The sequence below is a fragment of the Anser anser genome, assembly GCF_964211835.1.
Source record: "Anser anser genome assembly, chromosome: 1".
In the NCBI taxonomy this organism is placed as follows: domain Eukaryota; kingdom Metazoa; phylum Chordata; class Aves; order Anseriformes; family Anatidae; genus Anser; species Anser anser.
The window spans coordinates 43,230,289-43,245,470 of record NC_139720.1 but is presented as its reverse complement, the minus strand read 5'-3'; the positions used below and the strand labels follow the sequence as shown (position 1 = coordinate 43,245,470).

General features: G+C 35.9%; 1 protein-coding gene across 7 annotated transcripts in view; it reads right to left on the bottom strand.

The window, feature by feature from the left end:
- PTPRQ (protein tyrosine phosphatase receptor type Q) overlaps positions 1-15,182 on the bottom strand; it is a 138,406-nt gene that overhangs the window by 39,363 nt on the left and 83,861 nt on the right. For all 7 annotated transcript variants that reach the window (XM_083819710.1, XM_083819707.1, XM_083819711.1 and 4 more), the window contains 3 exons: positions 11,891-12,223; positions 4,943-5,064; positions 1,325-1,511 (listed from right to left, as the gene is read on the bottom strand). In XM_083819710.1, coding sequence (XP_083675836.1) covers positions 1,325-1,511; positions 4,943-5,064; positions 11,891-12,223 — 642 coding nt within the window. The remainder of the gene's footprint in view (positions 1-1,324; positions 1,512-4,942; positions 5,065-11,890; positions 12,224-15,182) is intronic.

Here is a 15,182-nt window from a genome sequence, read left to right as displayed (position 1 = left end):
TAAACAGTGAAATCAAGTAACTGAAAGTAAAAACATTCCCTCAGCCAAGGATTTAGATGCAGTTGTCAATCTTCCTTTTTTTTTCTTTTTTTTTTTTCTTTTTTTTTTTAACCCCAGCCAGTGAATGAAAACTCAGGTTTCTCTAGAGGAGTAAAGTCTATGTAAATTAGTCCTGTCTTCCTCAGATACTCAGCTGTGTGCTAGACTGTGCAAACCAGATGAGATGAGATGAGATGAGATGAGATGAGATGAGATGGAAAAAACAACTGTTCTTCACTACGGTTACCCAACCTTCTAATGTATCACACTTTCACATGAAAGAAAAGGCTACCAAAAAAGGTGGCTCACAAACCAAAAAAGATAGCTCACAAGACAGACACAGCTACCAACAAATTTAATCTTCATTCATTTTTCCACAATAAAAATCCCTGGGGATATAAACAGGTCATGAAAACTTTAGAATTTGACATATTAAAGGCATTATATATATACGTACATATACGCACACACACATCATATCACTAGGGACATTAGATTTTCATACATGAAAGGAAAGATAAATGATAAATACAATCAGTATGTAGTATATGCTAATCTGAAATTAATTTGGATATATAGCTAAACCAGTTGACCTGGAGCTAACCTCACTATAGATAAAGAAATTGTACTTTAGACTGAGTTGATAATTAGTTTGAATGAAGCAAAACTTCAATATTTTTTCAGAAAAAAAATACGTTTTTTTTTTTTAAATATCCTTAGTGAACAACTCAAAACTTACAAAAGTAGCAGACAGAGCACAACCAGGAACTATGTACGTTAAGATAGAACTGTATCTTTCCCATGTACATGTTTATATTTTGCTAAGCAAATGTTGTCTACTTTACTGTAAAGCCTCTTGGTGTCATGAGTCCTCATATAGTTCCTCACATTCAGCGCTCAATTTTATTTCTCTGTTAAACTTAATAGCATCAGCAGGTTTTTCACCTTAATATCTGCCTGATTGTTTTGAAAATGTGGTAGAGCTGACTTTAGCACTACACTTATGGGCTACCAACCTCCTTCCACTACGAATATACAAATTATGTCCTAAGGTCAGTACAGGTGCCATTTATAAGCAGTGTGATCCAATTCACTTAAAGGTAAATCTTATTATTTATTATCACCATCACTTTCTTGCTGATTGGCACCTTCTAAACATTAAAGAAAAAAATATTGTGAGAACAAATCTGCATTAAAAGCACACCGTGTCTTCAAAACTGTCATTTATCAGATGAAAGAAAAAACAGCAAACTTTGATCCAGATGAAGTGGAGAAAAATACAAACCTGCTTCAAAAGTGGAGACAATTACTGAAGAACTAGCCTTGCCTTCAATGGCTGCAGCATTAACGTCACCCGTAAAGGCAATGATTACTACAGAATACCTTGTAAATGCCTTCAAATCAGAAATTTCTAGGATTTTACCCTCATCATTTTTCTTCAGGAACTGGGCTTTATAATTGTCATTATCTACCTGCAAAATAAAAAAAAATAAAAAATAAAAGATTTACAAGATTTCAAACAGCCAACAGCAGGGCATTACTATTTGAACACCATATTTAACTTGTATCTCCCTCCTTTCCTAACTGCTGCACAGGGGGGTATACACCCACCCCACTCATGTTGCTTCTTAAACACTTTGTGTAATATAGGAAGTGGGCTGTTTGTTTGGGTTGGGTTGGAAGGAACTTGGTGCCCTCTTCCAATGAGCAAACATAGACCGATTGGCAGACAGTGGGTCAAGGGAGCAGTACTAATCTGAAATGGGAAACAACCTAGGCAGAGATCCAGAAGATGATCAGCTATATAGTTTTAAATGGTTTGGAATACAAAAATGAAAAGAAAATTGGGTAGCAATTTACAATGTTGATAGCACCACAGAGAAAGCAATTCTTCTTGGGATTCATTAATAACAACACTACAGCTAAGACTGTAGAACGGAGTAATTCTGTCACTAGAAGAGCTGGAAAGTTTAAATAATTGGGGATTAATCTAGAAAGGGAAAGATGGCAGAAGACAGTAATAACTTCAAAATATAAGAAGGATGTTACTGAACTGAGGATAATCCATTGGTTTTGGTGTTTGAGAAAATACAGATAGAAATGATCTTTGCACTAAAAAAGATAACAATTAAATATTACAAAAATTGCAACAATATACCTAACCATATAACTAAGGCTGTGACTGTAATGTTAGTTAAAAACTGGAATAATCTATGGAAGGTTGCTGAGAAGCTTTCCACACTGGACATTTTTAAGAACAAGATAATGAATTGCCTGTCAGGAAGATTCCAGGTATGCTTGTTTCTGCATTATAGCAAGAATATGGACAAGATTACTTATTGAGATCGCTACTTCTAAAGTAATCTGTAGTTCTGTAGAAAAATATACAATGTTGAGCTTTATATCCAATCTAATCTTAGCTTAAAAAAGGAGAAAGATAAAATATGGGGGCTTTTCTAGCATATGATCAAGTATCATTTTCAAAATTCTTTTTATGTCTATTCCCAGTACTTCAGTTAATGATGTTTTCATTATTGTTTCTTCAGTATGTTATTTGAAAAGAGGATTAGGAAGCTGTACAGTAGTTTTCCCACTGGATGCAATCTGTATTAAACACAGCTGCTAAAACATTAGAATAGTTCAATCATACCTTTTATTTGACAGATATGCATCTATCCCCACTGAGAATTAACCTGAACTAAACTTTCTGATGGACTAAACAGACATTCATTTCCTGGGATGGCCATCAAGGGCTTTTCCTATCTGACTATCAAAAATCTGGCATATAAATATTTATACCAGAGCTAAAATACAATCACAACAATGCATCATTATATTTATATTATTTCTAAAGTTGTACGGTTTGGTTCCATTTGCCTTATAAAATCCGAATACATTATTAAAAAATACTAATTAAGGTCTTTTAAGAATAAATATGTCAGAGTAGAAATCTGAAACTATTCTGTTCTGTGAGCCAATTTTTGTAAATCCTTAAAAACGCTCAGCTGAGAACTAAAATGAACAAATTTGTACATGCAGAATTTTGTGGAATTTGGAGTCTTCACAAAAAGTTCCCACTGGGAAAATAAAACATACGTTTAAATTTTCTTTGCAAACATATTGTGACAGGTATATTGGCCTTTAGGAAGTAGTAGATTTGTCTATTAAGAGAATTATCTACAGAACTGACACCTGTAGCTACTGATCATTAGAAAGATAACATCAGGTAACAAGGAATCCCTAAAGATAAAACGGCATACTTGAAATATATTTGGGCAAAAAAATACAACTTTTTAAAAACAAAAACAAGGTCCAACAAATTGACCATATCAAAATGGGTTTTTAAGTTTATTCTAAATGCTGGCAGGAAAAATTCCACAGTTCATCTTAATAAGGAATTTTACTGTAACTTCCATTGCTCAGGTATTCACAACATTTTCATAGTGCAGAATCTGATGACGCCCGTTTATAATTTAGGAATTATCAGACAAAAGAGGAATAGTTTATTTAATCAATAAAATGATTAAATATTGCACACAAACCATCAATCTTTAATATTTTAATTTGAAAGTTTTATTAAAAGCTTGAAAAGTAGTTTTACTGTTGATGTATTATCATGAAACTTAGACAAAAGGGACAGGAAATTTTCACCAGAAAGAAGTCTTCTCTAACTTTAGTAAAGGTGGAATACAGATTGTTATCTAATTTCTTGTGTCCTGCCTAATGGGCCAAGGAACAATTCCTTCCATTACTTATGTGCTGTACATATTCTAGAATCAATTTTAAGAAAGGGAAAACAGCAGTACACATTACTCTCCATTGTAACTATACTGAGGAGTTTAAAAAAAAATTGCTTTTTTACTAATCTCCTTAGAAATTTTAATTGCACAAAAATCTCATCATTAATACTTTAGCATATCTGTAATCCTTATGATTCATTTAGAAACACTTAAAATGTATAGACAATAATATTATTTTTTTCTCAGAGAAGAGAAAACTTTCTATATATGGTCTTTAAATTGTTTGAAGCATTCTTTATTTTTCCCCCATTATCTAACAGATTGATGCAGAATTTTTGAAGCTGCAAACAGCAAGTTTTCCTTACTAAAGTCTAGTAAACTCCTTCCCTTTTACACAGATAGCCCTGTATAATTTCTGAACTATCAGGGAATCTCTATTGTACTTAAAACTTCTCATGTGCTCAAACTGAAAGTTCCATATCTTGCTGCAGGGCATGAAATGACTTGTGGTTTATTAATGGTTGTTTTAAGGGCAGTACAGGAAGAAAAGAAAAAGGCCAATAGAGATTTTCTCTTATGTCAGGCTTTTTCTGCTTATAAAGATCAAGAAGAAAGAAGTGTTATTGCTGTGCTACCAAAATACAGTTATTTTGATGGACAGAGCACCGAGTGGAAAGTGAAAAATCTGGTTTGACTTTAAAATTGGCCCTCTGATGCACTGTGTAACTTCGTACAAGTCACTTCTGATTGCTAGGCTCTCCACTCGTCTGTAAAATTATGACAATGACCTTTTTCTTTGGATCAAAAATAAGTCATTATCATTTTTACTGGTAAACAATATCATTATTGTTGGAACAAGGTACACCTCTGCAAAGCTCAGCTATTGTTTTGCTGCATACAATTATAGCTAAACCTTTTATTGTGCAAGATCTATTAGCACACATTCTTTCATATCAATTAATTAATCTATCTCCCATTAAGAAATTTGTAAATGTATAATGAATTCTTTGGTGGAGTTTATGTGAAAATGGCCACGTCAGTCATATCATTTTTCACTCCAGTTTATGTCTATCCTATAACTTCCATTAAAAAAAAATCTGTTGTGAGTTTTTATATCACTAAGCATCTGTATTATTATCAAAAATAGAACAGAGTTGTCTTACTGAGGTAATGTCTATGAGATAGCATGTTGGTCCAGTAATGACGACAGGTTCACTCCAGCTGATATTAATACTGTGAGGAGATGTAGCTAACACTGTCACATTTTCTGGAGGACCATCTGGAGCTACAGAAAAAAAATACTTATGTGAATCACAGCCAGAGAAGTTCACAACAAATAAACCAGCAATTTTAGCAGCCAGTAGAGATTATTTTTCTATTTGAAAATAAAACTTTGTCACAAATTTACTATTGTAGACTGCTTAAATAATTATAACATTTTTTGTTCTCATTTATAAAGTATACACTGGGATTTAGAAACACAGCTTTTGTTAAACGTATCACAGCATTTATAGTGTCTTAAATGCCTACAACATCATTGTAACTGGAAACAACAGTTTCCTTTGTTGTTGTCTTTTTTTTTCTATTACAGGTTGATTACATGCATTTTGCATGACACAAGCAAAATATATATATAGCTATTTACATGAATAGGCATGCATAATATACAGGAGAAAGTTTGTCAGACTAATCATGCAAAGAACAAGAAATTATCAAAATACAAGGTCTTCTGTGAGCTGGAAAAGACTTCCAACAATATTGGACAGTACTGGTACAAAAAATATATACAGAAAAAAAAATCTAGGTTTCATTTTCACTTACTCTTAACATGTTGAGAAACACAGGAAAATACATACTAAAAACTAACAGGAATTGTAAGAAGGGAAGAATGATCACGTTAAAAAATGGTGTTTCCTAAAATTTCCTTTTGTCATGGTGATATGCAAATTCACCTAGTTATTTCTTACCCATAAATGAGAAATTAATTAACTTCTTTAATTCATATAACAATACGGCAAGTCTCAGAGTAAGTGGCATTACTTTTTCTTAATGCCTGTGGTAAATTTGGGGATGCTAAAATTTGGAATAAAATGGACAACAGATTTGTATATAATGCCATAAATTTGCTCCATGGTGCCTTCCTCTTTTGTCTACTACAAAAAAGACAACTGTGACATATACCAGTGAACAGCGTGTTATAGAAGCCACAACAAATTTGTGTGCAATTCCTTGGCTTCATGGTGCTTTTTTTTTTTTTTTTTTAATCTACCACAAAAAATTACAGCAATGATTAACACATATCAGCAAACAGTCTGTCAGAGAGTTTTATGAGGAAAATTTTAGTGTATACAAAGTTACTTAGCTTGTTAGGTAGAAAATATTAGGAAAATGAAAAATAGCCCAGAAGAAGGTATGTAAGTACTGAAATTAGTTGTGAAGCCTCATGAGGAGAGATTTTGCACTGTGAAGGTGCACATTTTGCACCATGTTTGCAGAATAAAACAGGAAAAACTGGGAGCTGAGAAGGTGCTGTGAAGAGTTCAGGATATTGGATATAGGAGGTAGAGTGGTGTGCCAGGATTAGCAGGAATATACTAGACTTTGTAGGGAGGATCAAATTCAGCCATTGGAAGCAGTCCTCTAAAATACTGAATAGGGTCAAACAACTGAATGAAGACTGTAACTGAGTGAACTATGTATGAAGGCACATAAGGGGTGGTGAAAACACTGTTCCCCTAAAAAACAGAATTAGAGCAAATTAGGCTTATTTTTCAGGTAATACATATGAGACTTGTTCAAACAGTGACTTTTACTGTGAATAGTGCTCTCAGTAACTGTGGTAGTGCTCGTATCTTCATCTCCAACTGAACTTTCTGAAAAACAGTATAAAACTGTATATAGTTTCTCAAGCCTTTGTTCGTTTCCAAACCTACCAGGTTTCCATAGATAAACTTCCATTACTCTTTTATAGCATGAATGGAGCATTTAATCTTTCTTTTTTTTTTTTTCCCCAAAGCCAATTACACTTATTCATTAGACGATGATGGCAAGAAATGACTTTAAGCATAACCTAATCTGCAAATTATCCAACCTGAAGTTATTTTATTTCCATACTCATGTTCTATTTGACACATTTTGAGACACTTTCAAGAAAATTCTAATTGAGCATACTGTACTTAAGACACTGATCTAAAATACATGTAAGCATTAATACCTGGTTTATTTTCATCATGAAAAGTACAGTATCAGACATCAACTGAATGATACTAAAATTAAATATTTTCTGAAATAAGCTGCATACTTAGGCAACTAGCAAATGAAATGTGTCTGAAATGCCTCATGTTTTACAAAAAGCATCTTTCTAAAAAATGTTTTGCTTCAGTAGGTAGCTGCCATATTCTGATTTAAGTTTGTTTGTGAAATGAATCCAGTCAATACAAGTCCATGGTATCACTATACCCTTTCTCTTATAAATCACAGCAATTTACTCAGTAGAAATGACCTAGACTTATTCTCTCATTCCGCCATAATCCAATCACTTCCTCTCATAAGCACTTTTCTCCTGGTTTTCACAATAATGCATTTTCTGTAACTAATAACCATCATTTCCTGATTATCATGCTTCTATCCTTGCAGAGGAATGTGGGTCTTATGGAGGTCAGGGTCATCTTTCCCATCCATCTGTGTCCTGATGCTAAGGCAGCAGTTAAGTGTGTTAGCTTAAACATAAGTCTGGATAGCCCATCATTTAGGATAATCCTCAAAAATAAGTCTGAATAGTCCAATCTTCTAACAGAAATTCATGCTTGCCAGTTTGGTTAAGACCAGCCCTTTTTCTTTTTCCCACCAAAATTTAAGTGTGAGGCTCACTTATTTTGTTTTATAATTACCTAGGTTACTTTTACATAAACTGAAACATTTATATCTTATACTAGACCATACTTAATCTCCAATATTGAGTTCTGAGAGAATGAAAGGAACACAGAAAACCAAGTTCTCCCAGGCAAAATCTATCTGGTATACAGCCAAAGCTTTTCACCACACAGAAATATTTTTTGAAGTGTACCAAGCAACTGGGTATCAGCAGGGATTGGGAAAGAAGGTAGCATAACTCTGCCCCATGCATCTTTGTCCTATCCTTCATGGGACATTCTAACATCTGGGATTTTCCTTTGTATTTTAGTATATCCTGGCATTAGGAGACTTGGAAGTTTACCAAAAAGCACTGCATTGTGTAACTGTATGAGATCCAAAATAAGTTCAATGATCTCACTGCCCTTCATTTACCAGCTAACATCCATCCTTCAAAGTGACTTTTTCTTAGAAAGTATGAATTCAACCAATCTTATTCTCCTTATAAATACAAAAATGAAACTCAGTGGAAGAGCAGGTGTGAGGGAACAAAGTTTCCTTAGCTATGGAAAACATTTGTTGCCCTTTCCCTTCCTGTGACACAGCACTATGATCTTCTGTACTGGTAACTATATAAATCTAAGTTATGTTGAAAATATTTCATCTTGCAAAGCAGATTTGGCTCTTAGGTAATCCATCAGCTAAGCAATAACAGTGCCATCAAACTAGTTTATGAGACAGTAGGACAGTTCCTGTGAGAATAATCTGCAAGACAGAAGGCTGAATAGTTTACCTGGTTGTGAGAACTGGGCTGTACTGCATAACTTGTAACATTTTCCATGGAGTAACACTACAACTTCTTTCAGTATAGAACACTGCCGTTATTTTTTGTTTGAAACATGAAAGTGAGTAGAAGAATCTTAAAAATGATTCCCTTAGCCTTAAGTTTACCTTCATAATGAACAACTGAAATAAAGAATTAAAGATCCTCACCTTTGTCATTGGATATTAAGAATTATTAGCTTTTGCTGCTGTAGCAGAACAGTCCAATACTCAACACTTGAAAATGTGAAGAATATCTTTACAGTTTCTTTTATGTATTTTTTGTTGTTGTTGTCAAGATTTCATCTCTTTATATTCTTGGAACCGAGTCTAACAGTTTTTTGCTTAAATGTTGTAAATTCTTGAATATAACTACAGGCTTGAGAGAAACAAAAAATTTCTGAGTACCCAATTATTTCATAAGCAAAATCATTTGAGTATTATTTCACAACCAAGGTAACGTGTGGTTTTTTGTTTTTGTTTTTTTTTCAGAAACAATGTCTTACAGAGGCATTTCTATAAAATCATAATGGTCGCTAACTTCTGCCCTCAAATCTGCAAACACAACTCCCATTGATTTTAGGGGCTAAGTACTCAGGCTATTTTACATAGCATCTAAGCACCCTTAAGCCCTAACAGACCACGTATATTGGCTGGGTACCAGCAGACTAATCCAGAGGATGCTTGGCTCAGTCCACGAGGGAGAGGAGAGGGGGAGCTACAGAGAGAGAGGAGAGGGAGAGCTACACCTGTTCTGTGGATGCACTCTGCAGGGCTTCCCAGAGCACTGGACAAGTTTTTTTTGTTCACTCCCCAAATTTCTCTTCTCTGCTACAGGGAGTAACCTTTGCAAAGGAAAAAGAAGAAATAAAATTTCTTAGTCTATTTAATGATATTTTTACAGATGAGTCTGTGGAGTGCATAAGGTCAGGTAGCTGGAAACCTGCCTTTCACAAAGTCCAACCACTGCTCAGGGAGGGTCTTGGCGCTGCTGAAGCTGCCAGCTGGCTACCCAGCTGTGACATGCCTTGTTCCTCTTTCTTCCTCCTCAGCTGATTGCCGTTGCCCCAGGAAAAAGACCATGCTCCCTTGACTCTGGGGCAGTATGTTTTATAGGCAGTTCATCTCTCTATGTGTCACTGATTTAGTTCACAGGTAATGTGTTGCTGCCCTCTTCTCCCACTATAGACACAGGCCAGGGGCCACTCACATCTGGGCTGGTGGAACTTCTAGAAACGTTTTTAAACAGGCTGATAGAGCACACTGGGAACCTAGTGCTGAGAACAACACTGCATCAGCATGGAAATGGTTTGCGCAGTCAAGCGAGGCTTTTCTGCTTTTAACTTCCAACTCCTCAGAGGGACTGATAAGAAACTAATTCTTTCTTAAACCAAACTGACACTGTCTGGACAGGAAATCATAAAGATAATCCTATCTTTATGTGATCACATGTGTTTTGATTATCTGCCTCTCCGTCTGCTTTAAATCCCTATCTTTCCTAAGTTCAGCAATATTTTTTGGAAGAAAAGTATTTGCATGGACGTGGACCTGTTGAAGTGAGTCCACAGGAGGGCCACAAGGATGATCAGGGGGCTGGAGCACCTCTCCTTTGGGGACAGGTGGAGAGAGCTGGGGATGTTCAGCCTGGAGAAGGTTCCAGGGAGACCTTATAGTGGCCTTCCAGTACTTAAAGGGTGCCTACAGGAAAGCTGGGGAGGGACTTTAAAAGCTCATGTAGTGATAGGACAGGAGCTAATGGCTCTGAACTGAAAAAGCGTAGATTTAGATTAGACATTAGGAAGAAATTCTTCTCTCAAAGAGTGGTGAGGCACTGGCACAGGTTGCCCAGAGAAGCTGTGGATGTCCCATCCCTGGAGCTGTTCAAGGCCAGGCTGGATGGGGCTTTCAGCAATCCGGTCTGGTGGGAGGTGTCCCTGACCATGGCGGGAGGGTTGGAACCAGATGGTCTTCAAGGTCCCTTCCAACCCAAAGCATTCTGTGATTCATTCCAGGACATCTCAGCAGCTGAGATCTATCTATCTAATAGTACAAAATCTCTCAGAACTGCTAGCTCACAAGTTGCACAGCTTCTGTTAGCTATTTTTTGCTCCATCTGGAGTTTTTTTTTTTTTTTTACTTTCATTTATAATATTGTATTTATTCACATCCCTCCAAAAAACACTGGACAAAGAGTCAGCGCACATGAGAATGACTCCATTGCTGATTCCAGTACTTTTCAGTCCAAAGGACTGCTTCTGTGCTCTATATGAAAAATGGGTTTTTGTGAAGTTCACTTTCACAGTGTCTAAATCTCTTTGTATGTTTGGGCTTAGAATTTCTCTATTGCAGTTTCTCATCTGCAAATGAAGATGACAATTTTCTTTACCTGGCAGAAAAATTTTGAGGTATTCAAGGACAGAGGTATTTAAAGACAATGTTACTGCACAGAGAGTGCACAGATACCACGAGGAACAAATAAAAAAGATTTCTGCATTCACATCACATGATTGTTAAAACATGAACCCAACAAAGTAAGTTGGTAGACCACTGAATAGTCCTTGATACACAGCTATTTAATTCATTGGTCTCTACTAAGATTACTAAGTAAAAGAGGAATGGAGCGAAGGAGCCGTGATTTAGTCGGGCCACTCATGGTGGATCTCTTTTGCTCCACACAGACCAAAGGCCAGATCTCAAATGTGCTCTGACCTAGGCAGGCTGTGGACTGGTAGGAAAGGTTATATGTCCCCATGCCTAATTGCCCCATGCCTCAACTGCCTAAATAATTTATGTTTCATGTCCTTTTCTCTCAAATATGTAGTGACAACATATCTGTGACAATTAACTGCTCTTTGGAAACTTAAACCTCAGCTGAGGCATGTCAGCCCCATAGACATTACATGGCTACTCTGATCTGCAATCTCATTAGGTAAATAATGGTATTGAAAAGAAATCTTAATTTCTCTGAAAATATTCTTTATGTTCCACTGACAGGAATGTACAGCAGAACTTCAGAAAAGCGTTACTACATTAGAGAACAGGTTTTTAGTCAAAGAATTAAAAAGAAAAATAAAGACTACTTTTCATTGACACGCCCCACATACGACGATGAATTGAAAACAGCATATCAACCCAAAGTAGACAAAATTCAGATTTACCAACTCTAGAGGCAGACTAGGGCTGAGAAATTAAATTGTTGTTGAGCAAACAGTATATATAGTATAGCAAATAAAAGGTATTAAAATCTGAAGTAGTGTGAAGAGTACATACCTACCAAATGATTTATATCATATTTTGTACTTGAAGAGTTACAATAAAACCAATATTATAGGTCTATGAAGAAATAACTTCTACTAAGTGTTCCTGATTATTTAGATGACCACATTGTTATACACATTGTAATAGCAATATGACATATGACAAACATCCTTACTTACAGCCAGGAAGTGTTTGCGTAGAAATCCAAGGTGAAGAACTGCCATAACCACCATTTGTACTGGCAGCAACTGCAAATCTGTACCACCTGTATTTTTTTAGTCCATACACAGTCTCTTCTATCTTGTCATCCACCACATTTTCATATAAATATTGATGCATCTCATATTCAATACATTCCTTAATTTCCCAGTCACTGCAGTGGATGGACTGTAGCTGTGTGGTAATCTTGTAGTTTTGAAAGTAGCCAAAGATAGATTTCGGTGATCTCCAGTTCAAGGTCACACTTGTTGATTGCACATTGGAAAAAACAATATCCCTGGGAGCACTAGGAACTGCAAATTAAAACATGTGTAAGATATACAACAGGGGCAGGGGAGGTTCAGGCTGGATGTTAGGAAAATTTTCTCCACTAAGAGTATGGTCTGGAACAGGATCCCCAGAGAAATGGCCATGGCACCGAGCTGCTGGAGTTCAAGCAGTGCTTGGACAAGGCTCTGAGACATCGGGTCTGATTTTTGGTGGTCCTGTGTAGAGCCAGGAGTTGGACTCAATGATCCTTGTGGTTTCCTTCCAACTCAGAATATTCTATGATTATATGGTATCTTCATTTGAATGAAATTTTTTGCAACTATAACCCTTTTAACCAGTGTTTTTAAAATATTTTAATAAGCACATCTGATGAACCAAATTCAAGTTCCTATAGTTAATATGGAGCAATTCCATTGGTGTAACCTACACCAAACATATATAGGTGGGAAACATGTATGATAGCTTTTGAAAAAGGCAAATACTTTTAAATGTGGCATACAAGGCAAGCTTTGAGAGGTGTGACATTGCTGTTACTACGTTTGGGGTTATGTCTCAACTTGGGAAGGGAGCATCAAGCGAAGTTATTTTTGACCTACCCACAGCATCTCTTACTGCTCTTGCTAACTGAGATTCCTCACCTCTCACTTAGAAATACTCATTTGTAACCCTCTCTCTTTGTAACATGAAATCCTCAAACAACACCTCCAGGTTTAATTTTGTGTCCTGTTTCACCTTCTGAATGAAAAGTATCAATACATACATAATGTAGCTGTTTTACAAGCTGTTCAGTAAACTACAAATCAAAAACAAAACAAAACAAAACAAACAAAAAAAAACCAGGAACAATTAAATAACATGGCAATACAAGGCAAAAAAAAGAAACTTCCCATAAAGTTTGCCTCCATGTATTTAAATGCATATGTATACATGGGTAAGCACAGATTTATATTCATGTGTGTGGAGACAGAAGTAGGGCATAGATACACACACACATTCATCCATATCTATATTAAGACAACAGTGTACTCTCAGCTCTTGCAGACTGGATGCAACATATGGTTTTGTGCTATATCAAATAGTCATACAGTAAGCTAATATTATCTCTAAGACCCTCTGTAAGATAATACTAATACTCTATGGCAAAAACTGTGCAGAGAAATCAGCTCAGAAATCATTTTGTGCACTTAGCTTTAAAGAGTGCTTTAGCCTTTTGGGGGGAAGAAGTATCGCTGGTAAAAGGAAACACATGATATATCCTCAAACTGAAACTGAAGAAGCCCCAAGGCTTACATAAAGAATAAAAGGATCCCAAGCCAATGTTACTGGGGAAGAAAGAGAAAAGCTTTTTTTTTTTTTCAGCCTTATGGTAGTGTCTGAGCTCAGCTTTCATCTGCAACAATTTGTTCATAAAACATCATAATGTAACAAGCTGAAGCCTCTTCATTAAATGTGAATATTTAACAAGAAAGAGATGTAGATTCAGAGTCAAACCAAGCTCTAACAATGAAAAAATTGAGAAATCCAAACCCTTTCAAACGAGCCCAAAGAAGGTGGAGCCTGCAGGACAGAGGTCAGACACAGGAGCCGTGGGGACTTCCTCTGTCACAGCACACAGTAGCCCCATACGCTCCCAGCCTACTGAGCAGCCTACTAAGTAGACACAGACCAAAAGCTAACTGTCAAAAAAAAGTCTCTGTCAGTGCCAACTTTCATCATAATACTCTATAATATCAAAATCAAAATTGTTTTGCTCTGTTGTTATTACCATGAAGAGAAGAAAAGTACAGGAAGTAGTAAATAAAAACAAACCAGGTAGAAACTGTCTTGCTTGATCACAATTTTGGAGAGGTAATATTCAATTTATTCACTTTGGAAGAGACATAAGCACTGAAATATTTTCTTAATAGTTCTATAAACTGTATTTGCTACTTATGCAAATTACATGGAAAGGTTTAGTTTATCCACTAGTTGCTGGAAGATAAAGACAGAAATCTTCAATAATTTTTATGAAAATTCTGTATTCTTCTTTAAAAAAATCATGTACTCTATTAGAATATAGACTGTTAATATCTGTTCAGATACTGCAAAGAATATTAATCGTACACACTCCATTATGATGGTGATAAAATTTGAGATAGAATGGATAAAGCCGTTTGACTGAAATAAAAGTTATCACCAAGTCTTACCCTGAACTTGAATTAAAATAAAGTAGTTTTAAGACCCAATGCTATACATTCCAGGAAGTCAAAAATCAAGAGTCAGCAATTCCAAAGACATCAGATCAGATCCAAACTAAGATAATTTAAGAAAATTTCATCCTCCTCCTCAGTCAGAAGAGATTACTCTTTTTGTTTTTTTTTATGGAATATGACCTAACCATCCTGGGCACGTGACTAGGAGCTTCTGCTTTGATGGGAACACCTATCATTGGATGGCTTGGAATAAAAATGTGAAAGGAAGCAACATGGAGATCAAAACAACAGGCCCTAATGCCTCTTAGTCTATCACCATTAACTTCCATCTGCTGAAAACTGATTATTGAACAAGACTCCCATTTAAATGGAAGACAGGATTAAATACTGAAAAAGCACCCTACATGGGGCTTAAAGCTTTCTGCCTGGGGATAGGGAAAATGATTCAATATATTCTGATGCCTCTTCATCACAACATTTTAAGCAGAGCAGGTTTTAAAAAGCAACATAGATCTTACCATAATCAAGGATTCTGGTAGAAAACCAGAACCACAAATGTCTGTCTGAATATAATAAAGGGAAAACTTAGAAACAGGGGTTTGGGACAAAGTACATAGCAACTGCTCAATTGTTGGGTGCCAAAAGGAAGGTGGAAATATATACCCATTCCCAATGTACAGCTGGTAGATCCACATCTGGCACAACTGCAGTCTCTGTGCATCTAAAACTAGACAGGTTGAAGATGTGAGTTGCTGGTAGAAGTCGCATGCTAGCCAGCATCGTGGGCTTT